This window comes from Leopardus geoffroyi, chromosome B1 (genome assembly GCF_018350155.1).
Source record: "Leopardus geoffroyi isolate Oge1 chromosome B1, O.geoffroyi_Oge1_pat1.0, whole genome shotgun sequence".
Taxonomy (NCBI): domain Eukaryota; kingdom Metazoa; phylum Chordata; class Mammalia; order Carnivora; family Felidae; genus Leopardus; species Leopardus geoffroyi.
The window spans coordinates 58887553-58906829 of NC_059327.1; the positions used below are offsets into that span (position 1 = coordinate 58887553).

At 36.6% G+C, this 19277-nt stretch overlaps 1 protein-coding gene across 15 annotated transcripts in view; it reads left to right on the forward strand.

Moving 5' to 3' along the window:
- The window catches only part of NEK1 (NIMA related kinase 1), a 227639-nt gene extending 208605 nt beyond the window's left edge, over positions 1–19034 (forward strand). For 8 of the 15 annotated variants that reach the window (XM_045463330.1, XM_045463340.1, XM_045463408.1 and 5 more), the window contains 2 exons: positions 8501–8555; positions 17927–19034. In XM_045463330.1, the coding sequence (XP_045319286.1) occupies positions 8501–8555; positions 17927–17930 (59 nt within the window). In that variant the 3' untranslated portion in view covers positions 17931–19034. Of the gene's footprint in view, positions 1–3027; positions 3154–8500; positions 8556–17926 lie in introns of those variants that run through there. The other 7 variants (XM_045463358.1, XM_045463369.1, XM_045463429.1 and 4 more) reach the window with 2 other exon arrangements.
- The last annotated feature ends 243 nt before the right edge of the window (positions 19035–19277 follow it).

Sequence of the window (19277 nt, forward strand, 5' to 3'; positions counted from 1 at the left end):
TGTAGTTCTCTGTTACTTTTTTCTTCTCTTGCTCTCTTTTTTATTTTATTTTTATTTTTTTAATGTTTATTTTTGAGAGAGAATGTGAGCAGGAGAGGGGCAGAGAGAGGGGAACAGAGGATTTGAAGCAGGCTCTGTGCTGATAGCAGCAAGCCCCATGTGGGGCTGGAACTCACCAACTGTGAGATCATGACCTGAGCCAAAGTTGGACACTTAACCGACTGAACCACCCAGGTGCCCCTGCTCTCTTTCTTTGTGATTGATGAGTTTCTGTAGTATTATGTTTGGCTTTTTTTTTTTTGTCTTTATTTTTGTAAATCTGTTACAGGTTTTGGGCTTGTAGTTATATGAGGATCATATATAACATCTAAGTGTATAGCAGTCTATACTAATTTGATGATCATTTAAATTCAAACACATTCTTTTATTTTTATTTTTTTAAGGTACTACATCTTTTATTTTTTATTTTTATTTAAATCCAAGTTAGTTAACATATAGTGTAATAATGGTTTTAGGAGTAGAATTTAGTGATTAATCACTGACATGTAACACTGAGCGCTCATCTCAATAAGTGGCCTCCATTTGCCCATCACCCATTTAGTCTGTCCCCCCACCCAACATTCCTCCAGCAACCATCAGTTTCTTCTCTGTATTTAAGAGTGCATTTTGGTTTCCCTCACTCTGTTTTTATCTTATTTTTCTTTCTTTTCCCCTATGTTCGTCTGTTGTATTTCTTAAATTCCACATATGAGTGAAATTATATGATATTTCTCTTTCTATGACTGACTCCACTTAGCATAATACATTCTAGTTCCTTCCATGTTGTTGCAAATGGCAAGATTTTTCATTCTTTTGGATTGCTGAGTAATATTCCATTGTATATGTATACCACATCTTCTTTGTCCATTCTTCAGTTGATGGACATCTGGGTTCTTTCCTTAGTTTGGCTAGTGTTAATAATATTACTATAAACATTGCGGTGTATGTACCGCTTTGAATCTGTATTTTTGTATCCTTTGGGTAAATACTTAGTAGTGTAATTGGTGAGTCATAGGGTAACTCTATTTTAACTTTTGGAGGAAACTCCATACTGTTTTCCAGAGTGGCTGCACCAGTTTGCATTCCCACCAACAGTGCAAAAATGTTTCCCTTTCTCTACATCCTTGCCAACATTTGTTGTTTCCTGAGCTGTTAATTTTAACCATTCCAACAGCTGTGAGGTGGTGTCTGTTATGTTTGATATGTATTTCCTTGATAATGAGTGATGCTGAGCATCTTTTCATGTGTCTATTAGGCATGGAAAAGTGTCTGTTCATGTCTTCTGCCCATTTTTTCATTGCATTATTTGTTTTTTGGGTATTCAGTTTGATAAGTTTTTGTATAGATTTTGAATACTAACCTTCTGTCTGATATGTCATTGTAAATACCTTCTCCCATTCCATTGGTTACCTTTTAGTTTTGTTGACAGTTACCTTCTCTGTGCAGAAGCTTCTTGTCTTCATGAGATCCTGGTGTTTCATTTTTGTTTTGTTTCCCTTGCCTCAGGAGACACATCTAGTAAGAAGTTGCTGTGGCTGAGGTCAAAGAGGTTGCTGCCTGTGTTCTCCTCTAGGATTTTGATGGTTTCCTGTCTTACATTTAGGTCTTTCATCCCTTTTGATTTTATTTTTGTGTATGGAGTAAGAAAGTGGTCCAAGTTCATTCTTGTGCATGTCGCTGTCCAGTTTTCCCAACACCACTTGCTGAAGAATATCCTATTGGATGTTCTTTCTTGCTTTGTCAAAGGTTGGTTGTCTATACATTTGTGGATTTATTTCTGGGTTCTCTATTCTGTTCCATTGGTCTGTGTCTATTTTTGTGTCAGTACCAGGCTGTCTTGTTGATTACAGCTGTGTGATACAACTTAAATCCAGAATTGTGATGCCTCCAGCTTTGCTTTGCTTTTTCAAGATTATTTTGGCTATTCTTGGTCTTTTCTGGTTCCATACGAATTCTAGAATTGTTTGTTCTAGCTCTGTGAAGAATGCTGGTGTTATTTTGATAGGGATTACATTGAATTTGTAGACTGTTTTGGGTAGTGTAGACATTTATTTTTACTTTTGTTAAAGTGTTTTTTTTTTTTTTTTTGAGAGAGAAAGAGACAGAGCATGAGTGGGGGAGGGGCAGAGAGAAAGGGAAGCACAGAATCCTAAGCAGGCTCCAGTCTCTGAGCTGTAGCACAGAGCCCGAGGCGGGGCTCAAACTCACAAACCGTGAGATCATGACCTGAGCTGAAGTCAGATGCTTAACTGAGCGACCCAGGTGCCCCAAAGGTACTGTGGACATTTTAACAGGATTTGTTCTTTCAGTCCACGAGCATGGAGTGTTTTTCCATTTCCTTGCATCTTCTTCAATAAGCTTTCTATAGTTTTCAGCATACAGATCTTTTGCCTCTTTGGTTGGGTTTATTCCTAGGTGTTTTATGGTTTTGGGTGCAATTGTAAATGGGATCACTTCATTGATTTCTCTTTCTGCTGCTTCATTATTGGTGTATAGAAATGACACAGATTTCTGTACATGGTTGTATATCCTGCAACTTTGCTGAATTCATGTACCAGTTCTAGCAGTTTTTGGTGGAGTCTTTCAGGTTTTCCACATATAGTATCGTGGCATTTGCAAAGAGCGAAAGTTTGACTTTTTCCTTGCCAATTTGGATGCCTTTTATTTCTTTTTGTTGTTTGATTGTTGAGGCTTGGACTTCCAGTACTGTGATGAACAACAATAATAAAAGTACACATCCCTGTTGTGTTCCTGACCTTAGGGGGAAAGCTCTCAGTTTTTCCCCATTCAGGGTGATATTAGCTGTGGGTCTTTTGTATATGGCCTTTATTGTCTTGAAGTGTGATCCTTGTATCCCTATTTTCTTGAGGGCTTTTGTCAAGAAAGAATGCTGTATTTCATCAAATGCTTTTTCTGCATTTGTTGAGAGAATCTTGGTTCTTATCCTTTCTTTTATTAATGTGATGTATCATGTTGATTGATTTGCAGACATTGAACCACTCCTGCAGCCCAGAAAAAAAATCACACTTGATCGTGGGGAATAATTCTTTTAGTGTATTGTTGGATTCGATTTTCTAGTATCTTGTTGAGAATTTTTGCATCCATGTTCATCAGGTAAATTGGTCTGTAATTCTCCTTTTTAGTGAAGTCTTTATCTGGTTTTGGAATCAAGGTAATGCTGGCTTCACAGAGTGAGTTTGGAAGTTTTCCTTCCATTTCTGTTTTTTGTTTTTTGGGTTTTGGTTTTTTTAAATTAACATCTTCAAAAGAATAGGTATTAACTCTTCTTTAAATGTTTGGTAGAATTCCCCTGGGAAGCCATCTGATCCTAGACTCTTGTTGGGAGATTTTTTTATTACTGATTCAATTTCTTTACTGGTTTTGGGTCTATTCAAATTTTCTGTTTCCTCCTGTTTCATTTTGGATGGTTTATATGTTTCTAGGAATTTGCCCATTTCTTCCAGATTGCCCAATTTGTTAGTATATAATTGCTCATAATATCCTCTTATTATTATTGGTGTTTCTGCAGTGTTGGTTGTCATCTCTCCTTTCTCATTTGTGATTTTATGTATTTCGGTCCTTTCCTTTTAAATAACGTTGGCTACGTGTTTATCCATTTTGTTAATTCTTTCAAAGAACTAGCTCCTGGTCTCATTGATCTGTTTCTACTGTTTCTACCAATTTCTGCTCTAATCTTTATTATTTCCCTTTCTCTGCTGGTTTTAGGCTTCATTTGACGTTCTTTTCCCAGCTTCTTTAGTTGTAAGGTTGGGTTGTATATTTGAGAGCTTTCTTCCTTCTTTAAGAAGGCCTGGATATACTTCCCTCTTATGACAACCTTTGCTGCATCCCAGAGGTTTTGGACTGTCTTGTTTTCATTTCCATGTACTTTTAAATTTCCTCTTTAATTTCTTGGTTCACCCATTCATTCTTTAGTAGGATGTTTTTTAATCTCCAAGTATTTGTGGTCTTTCCAAATTTTTTTCTTGTGGTTGATTTCATGTTTCATAGCGTTGTAGTCTGAAAATGTGCATGGTATGATCTTAATCTTTTTGTACGTGTTGAGGGCTGATTTGTAACCCAGACTGTGATCTATTCTGGAGAATGTCCCATGCGCACTCAAGACAGATGTGTACTCTGCTGCTTTAGGATGAAATGTTCTGATTATATCTGTTAAGTCCATCCAGTCCAGCGTGTCATTCAAAGCCATTGTTTTCTTGTTGATTTTCTGCTTAGATCTGTCCATTGTTGTAAGTGGGGTGTTAAAGTCCCCTACTATTATTGTATTATTATGAATGAGTTTCTTTATGTTTGTAATTAATTGTTTTATATATTTGGGTGCTTTCAAGTTGGGGGCATAAATATTTATAATTGTTAGGTCTTCTTGGTAGATAGACCCCTTAATTATGGTATAATTCCCTTCATCTCCTGTTACAGTCTTTGTTTTAAAGTCTAATTTGTCTGATATAAGTATGGCTATTCTGGCTTTCTCTTTTTGGGGAGGAGAGCACAAGTGGGGGTTGGAGCAGAGAGAGAGACAGAGAATCCAAAGTGGGCTCTGTGCTGACCGGCTCACAGCAGCAAGCCCGATGTGGAGCTCTAACTCGGGAACCGCAAGGTCATGAACTGAGCCAAAATCAGACGCTCAAAGACTAAGCCACCTGGGTGCCTCTGGCTTTCTTTTGACATTCATTAGCATGATCGATGGTTCTCCATCCCCTTATTTTCATTCTTCAGGTGTCTTTTTGTCTTAATGAGTCTTTGTAGGCAGCATATAGGTGGGTCTTGTTTTTTAATCCATACCTATGTCTTTTGATTGGAGCATTTAGTCCACTTACATTTAGAATGATTATTGAAAGATAGGAATTTAGTGCCATTGTGTTTTCTGTAGAGTTGATGTTTCTGGTCATGTTCTCTGGTCCTTTCTAGTCTTTGTTGCTGTGGGTCTTTTCTGTTTTGTTTTGTTTTGTTTTGTTTTCTTCACTTGAAGAGTTCCCCTTAAAATTTCTTGCAGGGCTGGTTTAGTGGTCATGAATTCCCTTAGTTTTTGTTTGTCTGGGAAACTCTTTATCTCTCTTTTTATTCTGAATGATGGCCTTGCTTGATAAAACATTCTTGGCTGCATATTTTTCCAATTCAGCACGTTGAATATGTCCTGCCACTTCTTTGTCACCTGCCAAGTTTCTGTGAACAGATCTGCTGCAAACCTGATCTGTTTTCCCTTATAGGTTAAGGACTTTTTTTTTTTTTCCCTTTGCTGCTTTCATAACTGTTTCCTTGTCTGTGTATTTTGTGAATTTCACTATAATATGCCTTGATGATAGTTGGTTTTGTTGAATCTAATGGTAGTTCTCTGTGCTTCTTGGATTTTGATGTCTGTGCCCTTCCCTAGGTTAGGAAAGTTTTCAGCTATAATTTGCTCACATAAACTTTCTGTGCCTTTTTCTCTCTCTTTATCTTCTGGTACTCCTATGATATAAACGTTATTCCTCTTTAATAAGTTACTGAGTTCTCTAAGTCTTGTATCGTGCTCTTTTGTCTTTCTTTCCCTCTTTTTTTGTGCTACATTATTTTCCATAATTTTATCTTCTATTTGACTGATTCACTGCTCTGCTTCATCTGTCCTTGCTGTCACGGCATGCATTCGCGATTGCATCTCAGTTATAGCATTTTTAATTTCATCCTGACTAGATTTTACTTCTTTTATTTCTGTACAAAGGGATTCTCTGGTGTCTTCTATGCTTTTTTCAACCCCAGCTAGTATTCTAGTAATCATGGTTTTAAAGTTTATTTACTTATTTTGAGAGAGAGAATACAAGCGGGGGAGGACCCGAGAGAGAAGGAGAGAGAGAAAATCCCAAACAGGCTCCTAACTGACAGCATGGAGCCTGGTGTGGAGCTCAAACCCACGAACCATGAGATCATGACCTGAGCTGAAACCAAGAGTCGGATGCTTAACTGTGACTAAGCCACTCAGGGGCCCCGACTAATAGTGGTTTAAATTCTAGTTCAGATATCCTGCTTATAAATGTGTTGATTAAATCCCTGGCCATCATTTCTTCCTATTCTTTCTTTTGGGGTGAATTCCTCCATCTTGTAATTTTGGGGCAAGAAAAAAAATTAATAAAATAATTAAATATAAAACATAAAAACAAAACAAAAAATATCAGTTAAAGGAAGCTAGATCCTAGGTGTTTTTCAGTCTTCTTGTTGGGAGAAGCTTGATATAAAAGAGAAAAAAAAGAAAGGAAAAAAAAAGTTAAAAAAAGTTTAAATAGGGGCACCTGGGTGGCTCCGTTGGTTAAGCGTCCAACTTCAGCTCAGGTCATGATCTCATGGTTTGTGAGTTTGAGCCCCACATTAGCCTCTGTGCTGACAGCTCAGAGCCTGGAGCCTGCTTCCGATTCTGTGCCTCCCTCTCTTTCTTCCGATTCCCCACTCACAGTCTCACTCTGTCTCAAAAATAAATAAATGTTAAAATTAAAAAAAAATTTTTTTAATAATGAAATTGAATAAAATAAAATACAATAGAATAAAAAATTTGTTCTTTTGTATCAAAGAGAAGAAGAAGAAAACAACACAAACAAAAGCAGAAGCAAAGAAAATGAACAAATAAACCAGCAAACAGAATGAAACTTGAATGAAGTTACATTCAGTTTCCCCTATAACTGAAACTTTGTAGCACACTGTAGTCAATAGACTAAGAGGGTGGAAGGGATTTGTGCTGGTCTTCTAAGGGTGCAGGTGGGTGGGGCTTGGTGTAACAGCTCTGTTCTCTACTTGGTGGCACTGTTTAGTTCACTGGGGTTGATCTGTGTTGGCCTGCTCTGAAGGTGAACATGGCTTCACCTGGCTCTCTAGTTTCTGGCCCAGTAATTATATTCTCTCACAGACATGCAGTCAAGCACCCCTTCTTTGTCTCTGGCTTCTGTCTACTTCTTGCCTTTACCCTGTATGTCTCCAAGCTGCCTTCCAGGTGGTGCCTCCAGAGTTTTATCTCAGGAGGGACTGTGTTTTAAAACCCAACATTTTAGAGGCCCCCTTGGCTTGGACACACACTGTTTCTCTGGGGGAGGGTTTGCTGACCCCGAGTAATGGCCAGGTGCCAGCTTGTCCCAGAAAACGTTTATGTGATCGTGCGGCAGCAGAGGCTCAGAGTTTATGGTAAATCACAACACATAGCCAGTATCACATTTTGCTGCATTCTGGCATCTTTGTTCCAGTATCCCTAAACATGGCAGCTCTCTGGATTCTGCCAGGACTTTTGCCTGCAGGAAGCTATATGACCTCTACCAAATGCATTCCAAGCAGAGAAACTGCTTCTCCCCATGTGGCACATGGATCCCTCAGACCCTGCTGCCTGCTCCTAGGGATTCACTCTGCTTCTTCACTGGAACACCACCAGACACTGAACTCCAGAACTTCAGACTCTGCTCCACCGTTTATAGAATCCTGGTGGTACTGAAAACTCTCCTTTCTCCCCATCAATGGCTTTGGGAAACAGATTTCTTGTCTAGTCCCCTGCAAGTGTTTTCACTCTTTCTCTCCAGATACTTTCTGGGGGAGTGCTTTTCTGCACAATCCCAATGTGCTGCACTCTCCCCCTTTCTCTTTCTCTCTCTGTCCTCTCTCTCTCAAAACAGCTCCCTACCCCTGTGGCTTTTCTCTCCCTCAGTTCATCTCTCTGCATACCTGCTAAGTTCTCTGGCTCTAATGTTGCAGATTGTTGTGTTAGTCCTCAGATCAATTTCCTAGGTGTCTGAAATGGTTTGATGCTGATGTAGCTGCGGTTCAGGGACAAGACAAACTCAGCGTCCACATACTAGTCTATTTTTTAAAAAGTGATTGGAGCAGAGCCAGTATTTTTTTAAATGTTTGTTTGTTTATTTGTTTGTTTAAAGAGAATGTGCATGTGAGAGTAGAGGCAGAGAGAGAGGTGAGAGAGAGAATCCCAAGCAGGCTCTGTGCTGTCAATATGTGGCTTGATCTCATAAACTGTGAGGTCATGACCTGAGCCAAAAGCAAGAGTCGGATGCTTAACCAACCCAAAAGCCCCCAAATACATTCTTAAAAAACTTATTTTTTTCTCCCTCATGATTTTCTTATGTCTAATTATAGCTATTTCTTTTCAGCTTAATGAACTCCCTTTAACATTTCTTGTAAGGCTGGTTTAGTAGTAATAAATTCCTTTATTTTTTGTTTGTCTGGGAAACTCTTTCCTTCAAATATGAACGATAATATTGCCAAGTAGAGTATTCTTTTTCATAGGTTTTTTTTCCATTCAGCACTTTGAATATATTATGCTACTCCCTTCTGGCTTGCAAATTTTCTGCTGATAAATTAACTAGTAGCCTTATTGGTTTTCCCATATAGGTAACTTACTGTTTCTCTCTTGTTGCCTTTAATATTCTCTCTTCATCCTTAACCTTTGACATTTTAATTATTATGTGTTCTGGTGTAGGCCTCCTTGGAGTTCCCTGTGCTTCTTGGACCTGGATCTCTACTTCCTTCCCCAGGTTAGGGAATTTTTCAGCTGTTACGTCCTCAAATAAATTCTCTACCCCTTTGTCTTCTTCTTCTTGGACCCCTACAATATGAATGTTTATTCACTTGATGTTGTCCAAGAGATCCCTTAACCCTTAACATTTTTAAAATGTCCTCTTTTTGCTATTTAGCCTGGGTGCTTTCCATTACCCTGTCTTCCAGATTGCCACTGGGTTCTGCATCTGGTAGTCTACTGTTGATTCTTTTCTCCTCCTTGAGTGTGTGTGTGTGGGGGGGGGGGAGTCCAAATTTAGATAGCCAAATAAATAATAGTTTCGTCAAAGTAGCGGTGGAGGTATAGACTTATCTAATGAAGATACTCTATAACACAAAATATCTTGATAGTTCTGGAATTTCACTGACAGCTTATCTACTGGGTTCTTTTGACTTTTTTGTATGAATCTTTATTCTGGGCACATTCGTTTTTTGTAAAAAGTTTAAAGTTTCTGAAACCAAGTTTAGTGAATGAAGTGGGTGATCAAGATAAATAATTTGTGGTCTTTGGTTTTTAGGTATCTCATCAGGAAGTAACAAGCCTAATATTTTAAGTGAATTTGTTAACTGATTCTGAGTATTCTGAATAAGAATTCCATTCTAGAATATCTGTTACTGTTAATCCTGTTATTTTAAAGGTATTTTTATATGCTAAAATGATAGGATTTAAAGAATGTTTAAAATGTTCATGCTTAATTTTTAACAATATAGATTTTCCTAAGTTTTATTTGTATTCTATCTTGTCTCAAAAAATTTAACACTCCACTTAAAAATATATACAAGATAAAATTAATTTTAAAAAATGCTTGGGAAAGCCTATCAGGCAAATTAGCATAAGCAATGAGTATTAAGTCAAGAATGAGGTGAGAGTACAAACTTAATGTTCAGAGGTTCTCCACATTTAGTGGAGACTATGTCATAAATTTGGTGCTTTTCTAGCAAAGCAGGAAACCTAGTTAATTACATGAGTCACAGTATTCTTGAGACAAAACATGTCACTCAGAGGACAGCTATTTTTGGTATTAAAGTAACAATTTTCCCATGATTCTTGAAAAAAAGGCACAACAAGAGTGTTCCTCAAAGTTTAATAACTTGTGAATTCCTTTAAAGGGGAAAATTTCTTCAAGAATCTAAGTCCATAGACCTCAGTGAAAAACTCAAGTGTTAGTCTTTCAAATATGTGTCAGTTGATAGTTATTACTGTAAAATATGATTTTCCTCTAAATATTGAAATAATATTTTTGCTATCAAAATTAACATATAAAAATTAAACATCTGGAACTTGAAGATTTCTGATTTTATTGAGATCTTGGACCCTATTTTATAAAATAGTACTATAATAAACTAAAAGTTATCTTCAGTAATTTTTACAATGTTTGGATTTCATGGGCCTCTTTCTCTTAGTAGGACATGGTTTAAGCCAGAGAATTACTCCATTTATGCAAATCTGTGAATAGTACCAAACTAGTTATATTCAGACTGTTTATCCTTTGGTCAGTTCTCCATAGGTATTATTTCAGTACTGCTTTTTTTAGGTAATCAGCAATGTACTTGGGGTTCAACTTTGCTTGATAAATATTTGGAAAACTTTTCTTTGGTATTTTTTTTTTTTTTTTTTTAGTATTTATCTTGAGAGACAGTGTGTGCACAAGAGGGGCAGAGGGAAAGGGAGAAAGAGAATTCCAATCCCATGAGATCATGACCTGAGCTGAAATTAAGTGTCAGAAACCCAACCGACTAAGCCACTCAGTCTCCCCTATTTGTATTGCTCCTTAAGTGGAGAACTATAACTGTGGACTAAGCCACAAGGTAAAATTGACACTTTTTTTGTTGTTGTTGGATAATTGAGTGGCTTCAAAAGGATATATGCCTACATAGAAGGCTGTCTCTCCTGCAAAACACCAGAAATCAGGATAAGCTTATACTCCTTTCAAGAAGTGATATCAGGGAGAGAGTTCAACATGGCAGCATATGAGGATCCTGAACTCACCTCCTCCCAAAGGCACGACAAATCCACAACTCTGAAATAATTCCCTCTAATGAAGGGGACTTAGAAAGTGGAAGAATGGAGCCTCCACAACAAGGGACAGCACTGAGATGTATAGAAGAGGGAGAGATAGGGTCTCACTACAGAAAAAAACCCACACTCTAGTTGCAGGACTCCATGGTCAGGAGGGATCTCACAGGTAAAGAACTTTTTCATGAGGAGTGATTCTCAACATCAGGCACCTCAGCCCTTAGATTCCGCATAAGAGAGACAAGCCCCCAAAACATCTGCCTTTGGAAATCAACGTAAAGCTATACAGAAAGGAAAACCCAGTCTTACAGGTGTTGAATGCAGACTCATTAGACCTGGAAACCACTACAAAACACCAGATAAAAAAGCACATATACCACAATTGAAGGAGAATACTTAACTAATCTCAGAGCAATTGCTGGATTTTCTCCAGGAACAGACACACGCACAGCAGCCATTTTTACTAACTTATTCTACTATGCTAATGCCAGCACTGGCAGGAGCCATTATGGAATCCTTCCTGTGGATAGCTAATGCCAGGGGCCATGCACCACTCAGAGTTCTGTAGAACCCTGTTTCTTGGCTGGGCTTCACTGCCATCTGGACCAGAGACAAGCCCCACCCACCAGTGTATCCACAGCAGTGAAGATCCCACAACAGGAGGACATATGCAGCCCTCAAAGGTGCTCCCTGAAGCACCTGGCTCTGGTGGCCGGGGGGTAGGGATGAGATCATGCTTCTGGGCCCCACAGGACATCTACATAAGGCCCTACTTCAAGACCAAGAGATGTATCTGATCCACCTAATACATAGAAACAGATACAGAGAGTTAGGCAAAATGAGAAGTTGGAGGGATATGTGCCAACAAAAGAACAAGGCAAAACCCTAGAAAAAACTAAAGAAAATGAAGAAAAGCAATCTACCTGATAAAGAGTACAGCATGAAAATGCTGACCAAACTCAGGAGAATGGATGAACACAATGAGAATTTCAACAGAGATAGAAAATAAAATACCAATCAGAGAGGAAGAATACTTTAACAGAAATGTTAAACACACTAGAGAGAATAAATAGATTAGATGATGCAGAAGAATAGATCAATGAACTGTAAACAGATATTAGAAATCACCCAAACTGAACAACAGAACGAAATAAGAAAACTAGGATCCTTTAAGGAACCTCTACAATAACATCAAGCGTACTAACATTGGCCGTTATAGGTGACTCAATAGGAGAAGAGAGAGAGAAAGGGTTAAAAATTTATTTGAGGGGCGCCTGGGTGGCGCAGTCGGTTAAGCGTCCGACTTCAGCCAGGTCACGATCTCGCGGTCCGTGAGTTCGAGCCCCGCGTCGGGCTCTGGGCTGATGGCTCAGAGCCTGGAGCCTGTTTCCGATTCTGTGTCTCCCTCTCTCTCTGCCCCTCCCCCGTTCATGCTCTGTCTCTCTCTGTCCCAAAAATAAATAAACGTTGAAAAAAAAAATTAAAAAAAAAATTTTATTTGAAGAAATAATAGCTGAAAACTTCCCGTAGCCTAGAGAAGGAGACACATCCAGATCTAGGAAGCACAGAGAGTCCCAAACAAGATGAACCCAGAGAGATCCACGGCAAGACACATAATAATTAAAATGTCAAAAATTAAAGATAAAATCTTAAAAGCATCAAGAGAAAAAGTTACATGTAAGGGAACCCTTATAGACTATCAGCAGATATCTGATTTTTCAGCAGAAATTCCGAAGGCCAGAAGAGAGTTGGAAAAAACAAACAAACAAACAAACAAACAGGAATAGTCTCCCTGCCAAGGTTAGCATTCAGAATTGAAGGGGTGATACAGTTTCCCAGACAAAAACTACAAGGATTCATCACTACTAAATCAGCTTTACAAAGAGAAATATTAAAGGACTTTATTTAAACAGGGAAAAAAGGCCATAACTAGGAATAAAAAATTATGTAAAAGAAAAAAATCTTACTAGTTGAGGCAAACATATAGAAAAGGTAGTGAATCAGTGACTTATAAAGCTAATATGAGGGTTAAAGACAAAAACACTCAACTAAATTTACAATAATTACTTATGAGATAGTAAAGAAAAAGATGTAAAATAAAATATGACATCAAAAACTTCAACATGACATGGGGGAAGTAAAAATGAGTTGTTATATATGAACCTCACAGTAACCACAAACCAAAAACCGATGATGCATGCACAAAAAAATAAAGAGAAAGGCATCCAAACTTAACTCTAAAGAAAATTATCAAATCATAAAGAAGAGAGCAAGAGAAAAAGGAATAGAGAAGAACTACAGAAACAGCCAGAAAACAACAGAATGACAATAAATATATACTTACGTATAATTGCTTTAAGTGTAAGTAGCCTAAATGCTCCAATCAAAAGACATAGGTAGGCTATGTATATATAATGTATATATAGGCTATGTATATATAGGTATGTATATAAAAAGAAGAAAAAGTGGGATGCCTGGGTGGCTCATTCAATTAAGCATCCAGCTCTTGATTTCAGCTGAGGTCATGATCTCACAGGTTCATGAGTTTGAGCCTCATATTGGGGCAGTGCAGAGCCTACTTGGAATTCTCTCTCTCCCCTTTCTCTGTTCATGCTCTGTCTCTCAATAAATAAATAAACAAAATAAAAAGAGGAAAAAGCCCAGAAACTCACTTCAGATCTTAAAATGCACACAGGCTGAAAGTTAAGGGATATAAAAGATATTGCTTGCAAATGGGGCAGGGGGGGAGAACAAACCTGAAAATATCAAACTGCCTGATGTTAAACTATTCTACAGAGCAGTAGTAACCAAAACTCGCACAAAAACAGACACAAATATCAGTGGAACAGAATAGAGAGCCCAGAAATGAACCCATGCTTATATGCTTGTATCTTCAATTAACATACAACAAAAGAGGCAAGAAATTAACAGGGCAAAGACCATGTCTTCAATAAGTGAAATTGGGTAGGGCACCTGGGTGGTTCAGTCAGTTGAGCATCTGACTTCAGCTCAGGTCATGATCTCATGATGCATTGGTTCAAGCACCATGACAGGCTCTGTACTACAGCTCAGATCCTGGAGACTGCTTCGGATTCTGTGTCTCCCTCTCTTTCTCTGCTCCTCCCCTGCTTGTATCCTCTCTCTCTCTCTCTCTTTCAAAAATAAATAAACATTTAAAAAAAATTTTTTAAAACTAAGTGAAATTGGGAAGACTGGACAGATACATGTAAAAGAATGAGAATGGACCACTTTCTTATACCATATATAAAAATATACTTAAAATGGATTAAAGACTGGGGCACCTGGGTGGCTCATTTGGTTAAGCCCCAACTTTGGCTATGTCATTAATGATCTTGCGGTTCATGAGTTCAAGCCCCACATCAGGCTCTCTGCTGTCAGTGCAGAGACTGCTTCGGATGCTGTGTGTCCCTCTCTCTCTCTGCGCCTCCCACATGGGCATTAAATTTTTTTTTAATTTTAAGAAATGGATTAAAGACAAAATAAGACCTCAAACCATAAAACTGCAATAATAAAACATAGGTAGTTTTTGGATCTGTCTCCTCTAGCAAGGACAACAAAAGCAAAAATGTACAAGTGGCTTCACATAAACTAAAAAGCTTTTGCACAGTGAAGAAAACAAAATGAATCAACAAAATGAAAAGGCAGCTTACTGAATGGGAGAAGATAGTCACAAAGGATGTATGCAATAAGGGGTTAATATCTGAAACATGTAAAGAATTATATATTTTTTAAATTATATATTTTCTTCATAAAATCAGTATGGAAAAAAATAGATTAAAACAAGACTGAGAAACTGTACGGCCACTTTTCCAAAGAAGACGTAAAGATAGCCAACAGGCACCCATAAAGATGCTCCACATCACTAATCATCAGCGAAATACAGATCAAAACCACAATAAGATACCACCTTATGCCTGTCAGAATGGCTGTTATCAAAAAGACAGGAAATACCAAGTGTTGACAAGGAAGTAGTGAAAAGGGAACTTTCATGCACTGTTGGTGTGAATAAATTGGTTCAGCCATTATGGAAATCAGGACATTCCTCAAAATATTAAAAATTGAACTACCATACAATCCAGCAATTCCATTTCCAGGTATTTATCCAAAGAAAAGGAAAATGCTAATTTAATAAGACATGCATTCATATGTTTTTGCAGTGATATTTACAGGAGCCCAAATATGGAAGCAATGTAAATGTCCATAGATAAATGGATAAAGAAGATATGGCAGGTGTACACAGAATACTGCTCAGCCATAGAAAGAGTGAATTATTGCCATTTGCAACAACATGGGTACATATTGTGCTGTATGAAATAAATCAGAGAAAGACAAATACCATATGACTTTATTTACCTGTGGACCTGAGAAACAAAAGAAACAAATCCTAGCAAAAACAGACTCATAGTTACAGAGAACAAACATATGATTGCCAGAGGAGTGGGAAGATGCGAGGATGGATGGAATAAGTGAACAGATTAAGAGGGACAGTCTTCCAGTTATTAAAGATGACAAGGGATATAATGTACAGCATAGGGAATATAGTTAATAATACTATAGCATCTTTATATGGTGACAGATGGTAACTAGACTTATTGTGGTGACCATTTTGCAGCATATATAAATACCAAATCAGTATGTTGTACACTTGCTATTAATACAGTATTGTGTATCAGTCTTCAATCTAAGAAAAAGAAACAATTTCAGAATTTCTGTATTATACAGTTGAAAAGGGAATGAGGACCCTGAAGTTCTGTATCATAAAGCCTGTCAGTAATTCCTTTAGCTTAGAAAAACTATAAAGCAGATAAAGTCAGATGCCTACCCTGGAAACCTTTCTAAAAATATCTTACTGAAGCCCCTAAAACATTACAACTTATTAATATATAGACTCACTAAGCTGGTTATAAAATTATATGGAACTATATGAATAAATTAACTTGCTATTTTGTTTTGTTAATCATTAGATAGTTAAAAGACAATAAATGGATTTAGAATAACTATTTCAGAGTCATTCTTATTGGAAATACTTAGACCCTCGATGTAGTTATTGTTTTAGGCCACATTAGAAAACAATAATTAGGGGCGCCTGGGTGGCTCAGTCGGTTAAGCATCCGACTTCGGCTCCGGTCATGATCTCACAGTTCGTGTGTTCGAGCCCCGTGTCAGGCTCTGTGCTGACAGCTCAGAGCCTGGAGCCTGCTTCAGATTCTGTGTCTCCCTCTCTCTCTCTGCCCCTCCCCCACTCAAGCTCTGTCTTTCTGTCTCAAAAATAAATAAACATTAAAAAAAAGTTTGAAAATAGTAATTAAATTGTGTCATCTGTAAATGGTGCTTACACACTTTTATTTTCTGTTTTAGGAGAGAGGGAGATTAATGAAGGGAGAGGATAGGTAAATTATATCTAGTTCGCCCAAAAGTGTGATAGTATCAGTGTCATTAAGAAATAAGTTAAAAAGAAGATTGTCTGAAACATTTCTGTTTTATTTCATTGGAAATGATCTGAGTCCTCAAAAGATGGCCTGTCTTCAGCTGCCTGAAACGATTAGAGTATAGGTTTGGTAAACATCTACATCTGCCACTGTTGGTAAAATCAATGCTGTTTAGGCCATAGCTAAGTACTATCCAGAGTCAGAAGTCAAATAGAACTAGTAAAATGTGTTAACTATTTTATATTATTCCTAAAAAATTCCTGTAAGAAGGAAGGGAGTATAACTGGCCAGCCGTAGAAGGGCAGAGGCCACCAGCTCCTCTTGTAGAATATCAATCTTGGCAGTCAAAGCTTATAGATTCTTAAAAAGGAAACACGTACCTTCCTTCCACATTCATTTTAGCTAGAATATTGTGCTGTGTTGATGTAATGAAGCTCTATATATCAGTTAAAACAAATGAAATAAGTTTTTATCAGTATGGGTAAACCCCACAAATGTGATGAATGAAATAAGTAGGAAAGGGTCCAATTTATATAATGTTTAAAAGCAATTTTATTTAGCTGTGCATATATGCAATAAAAGTAAAAAACCATGGGAGGAAAAGATACACATCACTTTGGGGATACTGATAATGACCTTGGCCAAGAAGAAAGGTCAAGAAGATTGGAAAAGGGTACTCTCTATCTGTAATTTGTTTTTCTTAATAAATAATCCAAACCAATATGGCCCCAAATTAACTTTTATTAATTCTAGGTATTATGTACATGTGTGTTCCTTAATTTTCTCTCTGTACCTTTCTATTTGAAACCTTTTGAAAGGGTAAAAAGTAAATTATAGTACAGAGTGACAAGTATACCATTGGAAGCAATAACATATGTGTTGCCTGAAGTAATGATCCGGCAACATTGGAATAAATGTTCTCCTAGAGGAGAGGACATCAGATTTGGATTTTGAAATATGAATGGGAATTTACCCCCAAATCAGTATGTGTACTTAAACATAGAGCCATGCAAAATTTATTAGGGGAACTATTACCAAGTCAGTGTTACTAAAGTATATATTCTATGGACAATTGGAGAAGATAGGTGATGAAAGTAGATAAGGCTGGAAATATTTAAAAGGTCATATCATGAAGGGTTTTGCAATCCACGTAAGGAACATGGGTTCTATGCTGAGGTGGTGGGGAGTTGGTGAAGGGTTTTAAGCAGTGCAGTGATTTGAGTTGATGCTTGGATTTTAACAAAAGATCACTTTTGCTAGAGTGTGGAACATAGTGATTATTGTGTAGGATTAAACCAAGCAGTCTGTTTAATTCATTCAACAGTGTTTTTTTAGAATAAAGAAAAATTGGAAGCAACCAAAGTGTTTATAAGTAGAAATGGCTAATTTAATTATGCCTTATCCATAAAATAAAATAATATGCACCCACTGAAACTGACATGGAGTATATCCATGATTTATTCCTTCTCAACGTATTTTAAATTTTCATCATATATAAAAGTTGAAAGTTTACATTTATCACCCACATATCTAACACCTAAATTCTGCCATTAACATTTTATAATCTTGCTTTAGCACTTACTTATCCATTCATCCATCCATTATGTGCTTTAAGGAGGAAATATAACAAGATTTACATAGAATTACTAACATTGGTTATCTGTCTTATAGGTGATTTTTATTTCCCACTTTATTCTTCATTGTATTGTTTGCATATTTTACACTGAGTATGTGATATTAAATAATATTAAGTGATATTAAATAAAAGCTACATTTAAACATTAAAGCTCTTTTAACATGAAAAAGAATGAGTTTTTTGCTAAGAAGACTTAATACTGTTTGATTTGCAATGAAGTGAACTAGTTTTTTTTCTTTTCTACAGATAATGATGAATAATTATTGGAAAATTCTTTAATCCTCAACTGTATGAAAGCATTTACATTTGGCTCATCAGAAAAACAAGCTGCAGTGGGAAATAATATCAATTTTATACAAATATCAGATTTAAGGTGGGCATGCTGACTGCATGAAAAAGATGGAGAAACATGCCATTTTTCAATTAAGATTCTAGTATTTTATCTATTTTATTTTGTTCATTAAGTTCTATAGTTACCTCTTACAGAATATTTATTAAATTATCCAACCAAAGCATAAGAGACATTGATCCAGAACTGGACTTAATGGTTTTGAAAAAGATTTACCAGTGCAGTAAGGTAACTTTCAATTTCAGCAAGTGTGTTTAGGTTGAAAGAATTACTTAAGTTATGAAAGAGTTGCCTCTGGTTTTTCATTTAAATATTTAAGCATGACCTTTTTTTCTCTCTACATGTTTTCATAGCCAGCAATTTGGTGTTATTATAATAACCTTGTCAAGGGCTCTATTTAAATTTTTACATTTTAAAGATGGAATTTTTAGCCTTAAAGTTTATATTCTCAGTCTTTTTTCAACCAGTGTGTCTCCTGAACTAGCTCAGTGGAACAGGCTATAGAAATGGTCTTAGAAATCATTGAAAAAATTGATTATGGAAAAAAAGCAAAATTTTATTTTCTGATATTGAAAAAAGTTGGTTAATTACTTGATTCTTTTTAAGGACCAGAATCAGGAATATTATATCTAAAAATCAGTCTGTGAATTTTAACATCGACATAGCATATATCATAAATTTGCCCTTTTTGCTTTAACTTCCTCTCGTGTATATGCTTCCAAGGCAGTACAGAAAAAGGAGAAAGGAATCATTTTTATTTTGACACTGTGACAGTTTGGGTAACTAATATTCCAAAGGGGGGAAATGTTTGCCTATTTTATTTCCATTATGGTCATTAAAATGATGGTCACACAGTTTTGACTGCAATATGCCAGGTTTCATTAGAGATGTCTTAAGTCCAGATACTTTTAGTAATAAAAGCATAATTTTTGAAACCCAGAGTACAGAGCAGCCCGATTGGCATAATCTGTAATTTGAACAGTAAAATCTTATCTTGCAGCACTATCAGGACTGTGCTGAGTTTATTATGTATATTATTTCTAACATCCAAAACTAAATACTTGATTTTTATATGTTTGTTTATTTTATGATATTACTATTAAAATTTATATTCTCTACCTGAAGTACACTATCAGTTGTCTTATGCTTATTTGCACTTAATAGAATGCTTTTATAATGAGCTGAGAATACTTCTGTGTGTTGGTTTACCTGATGATTTCCATTATTTTTTTTTTCCAAAGAAGAATT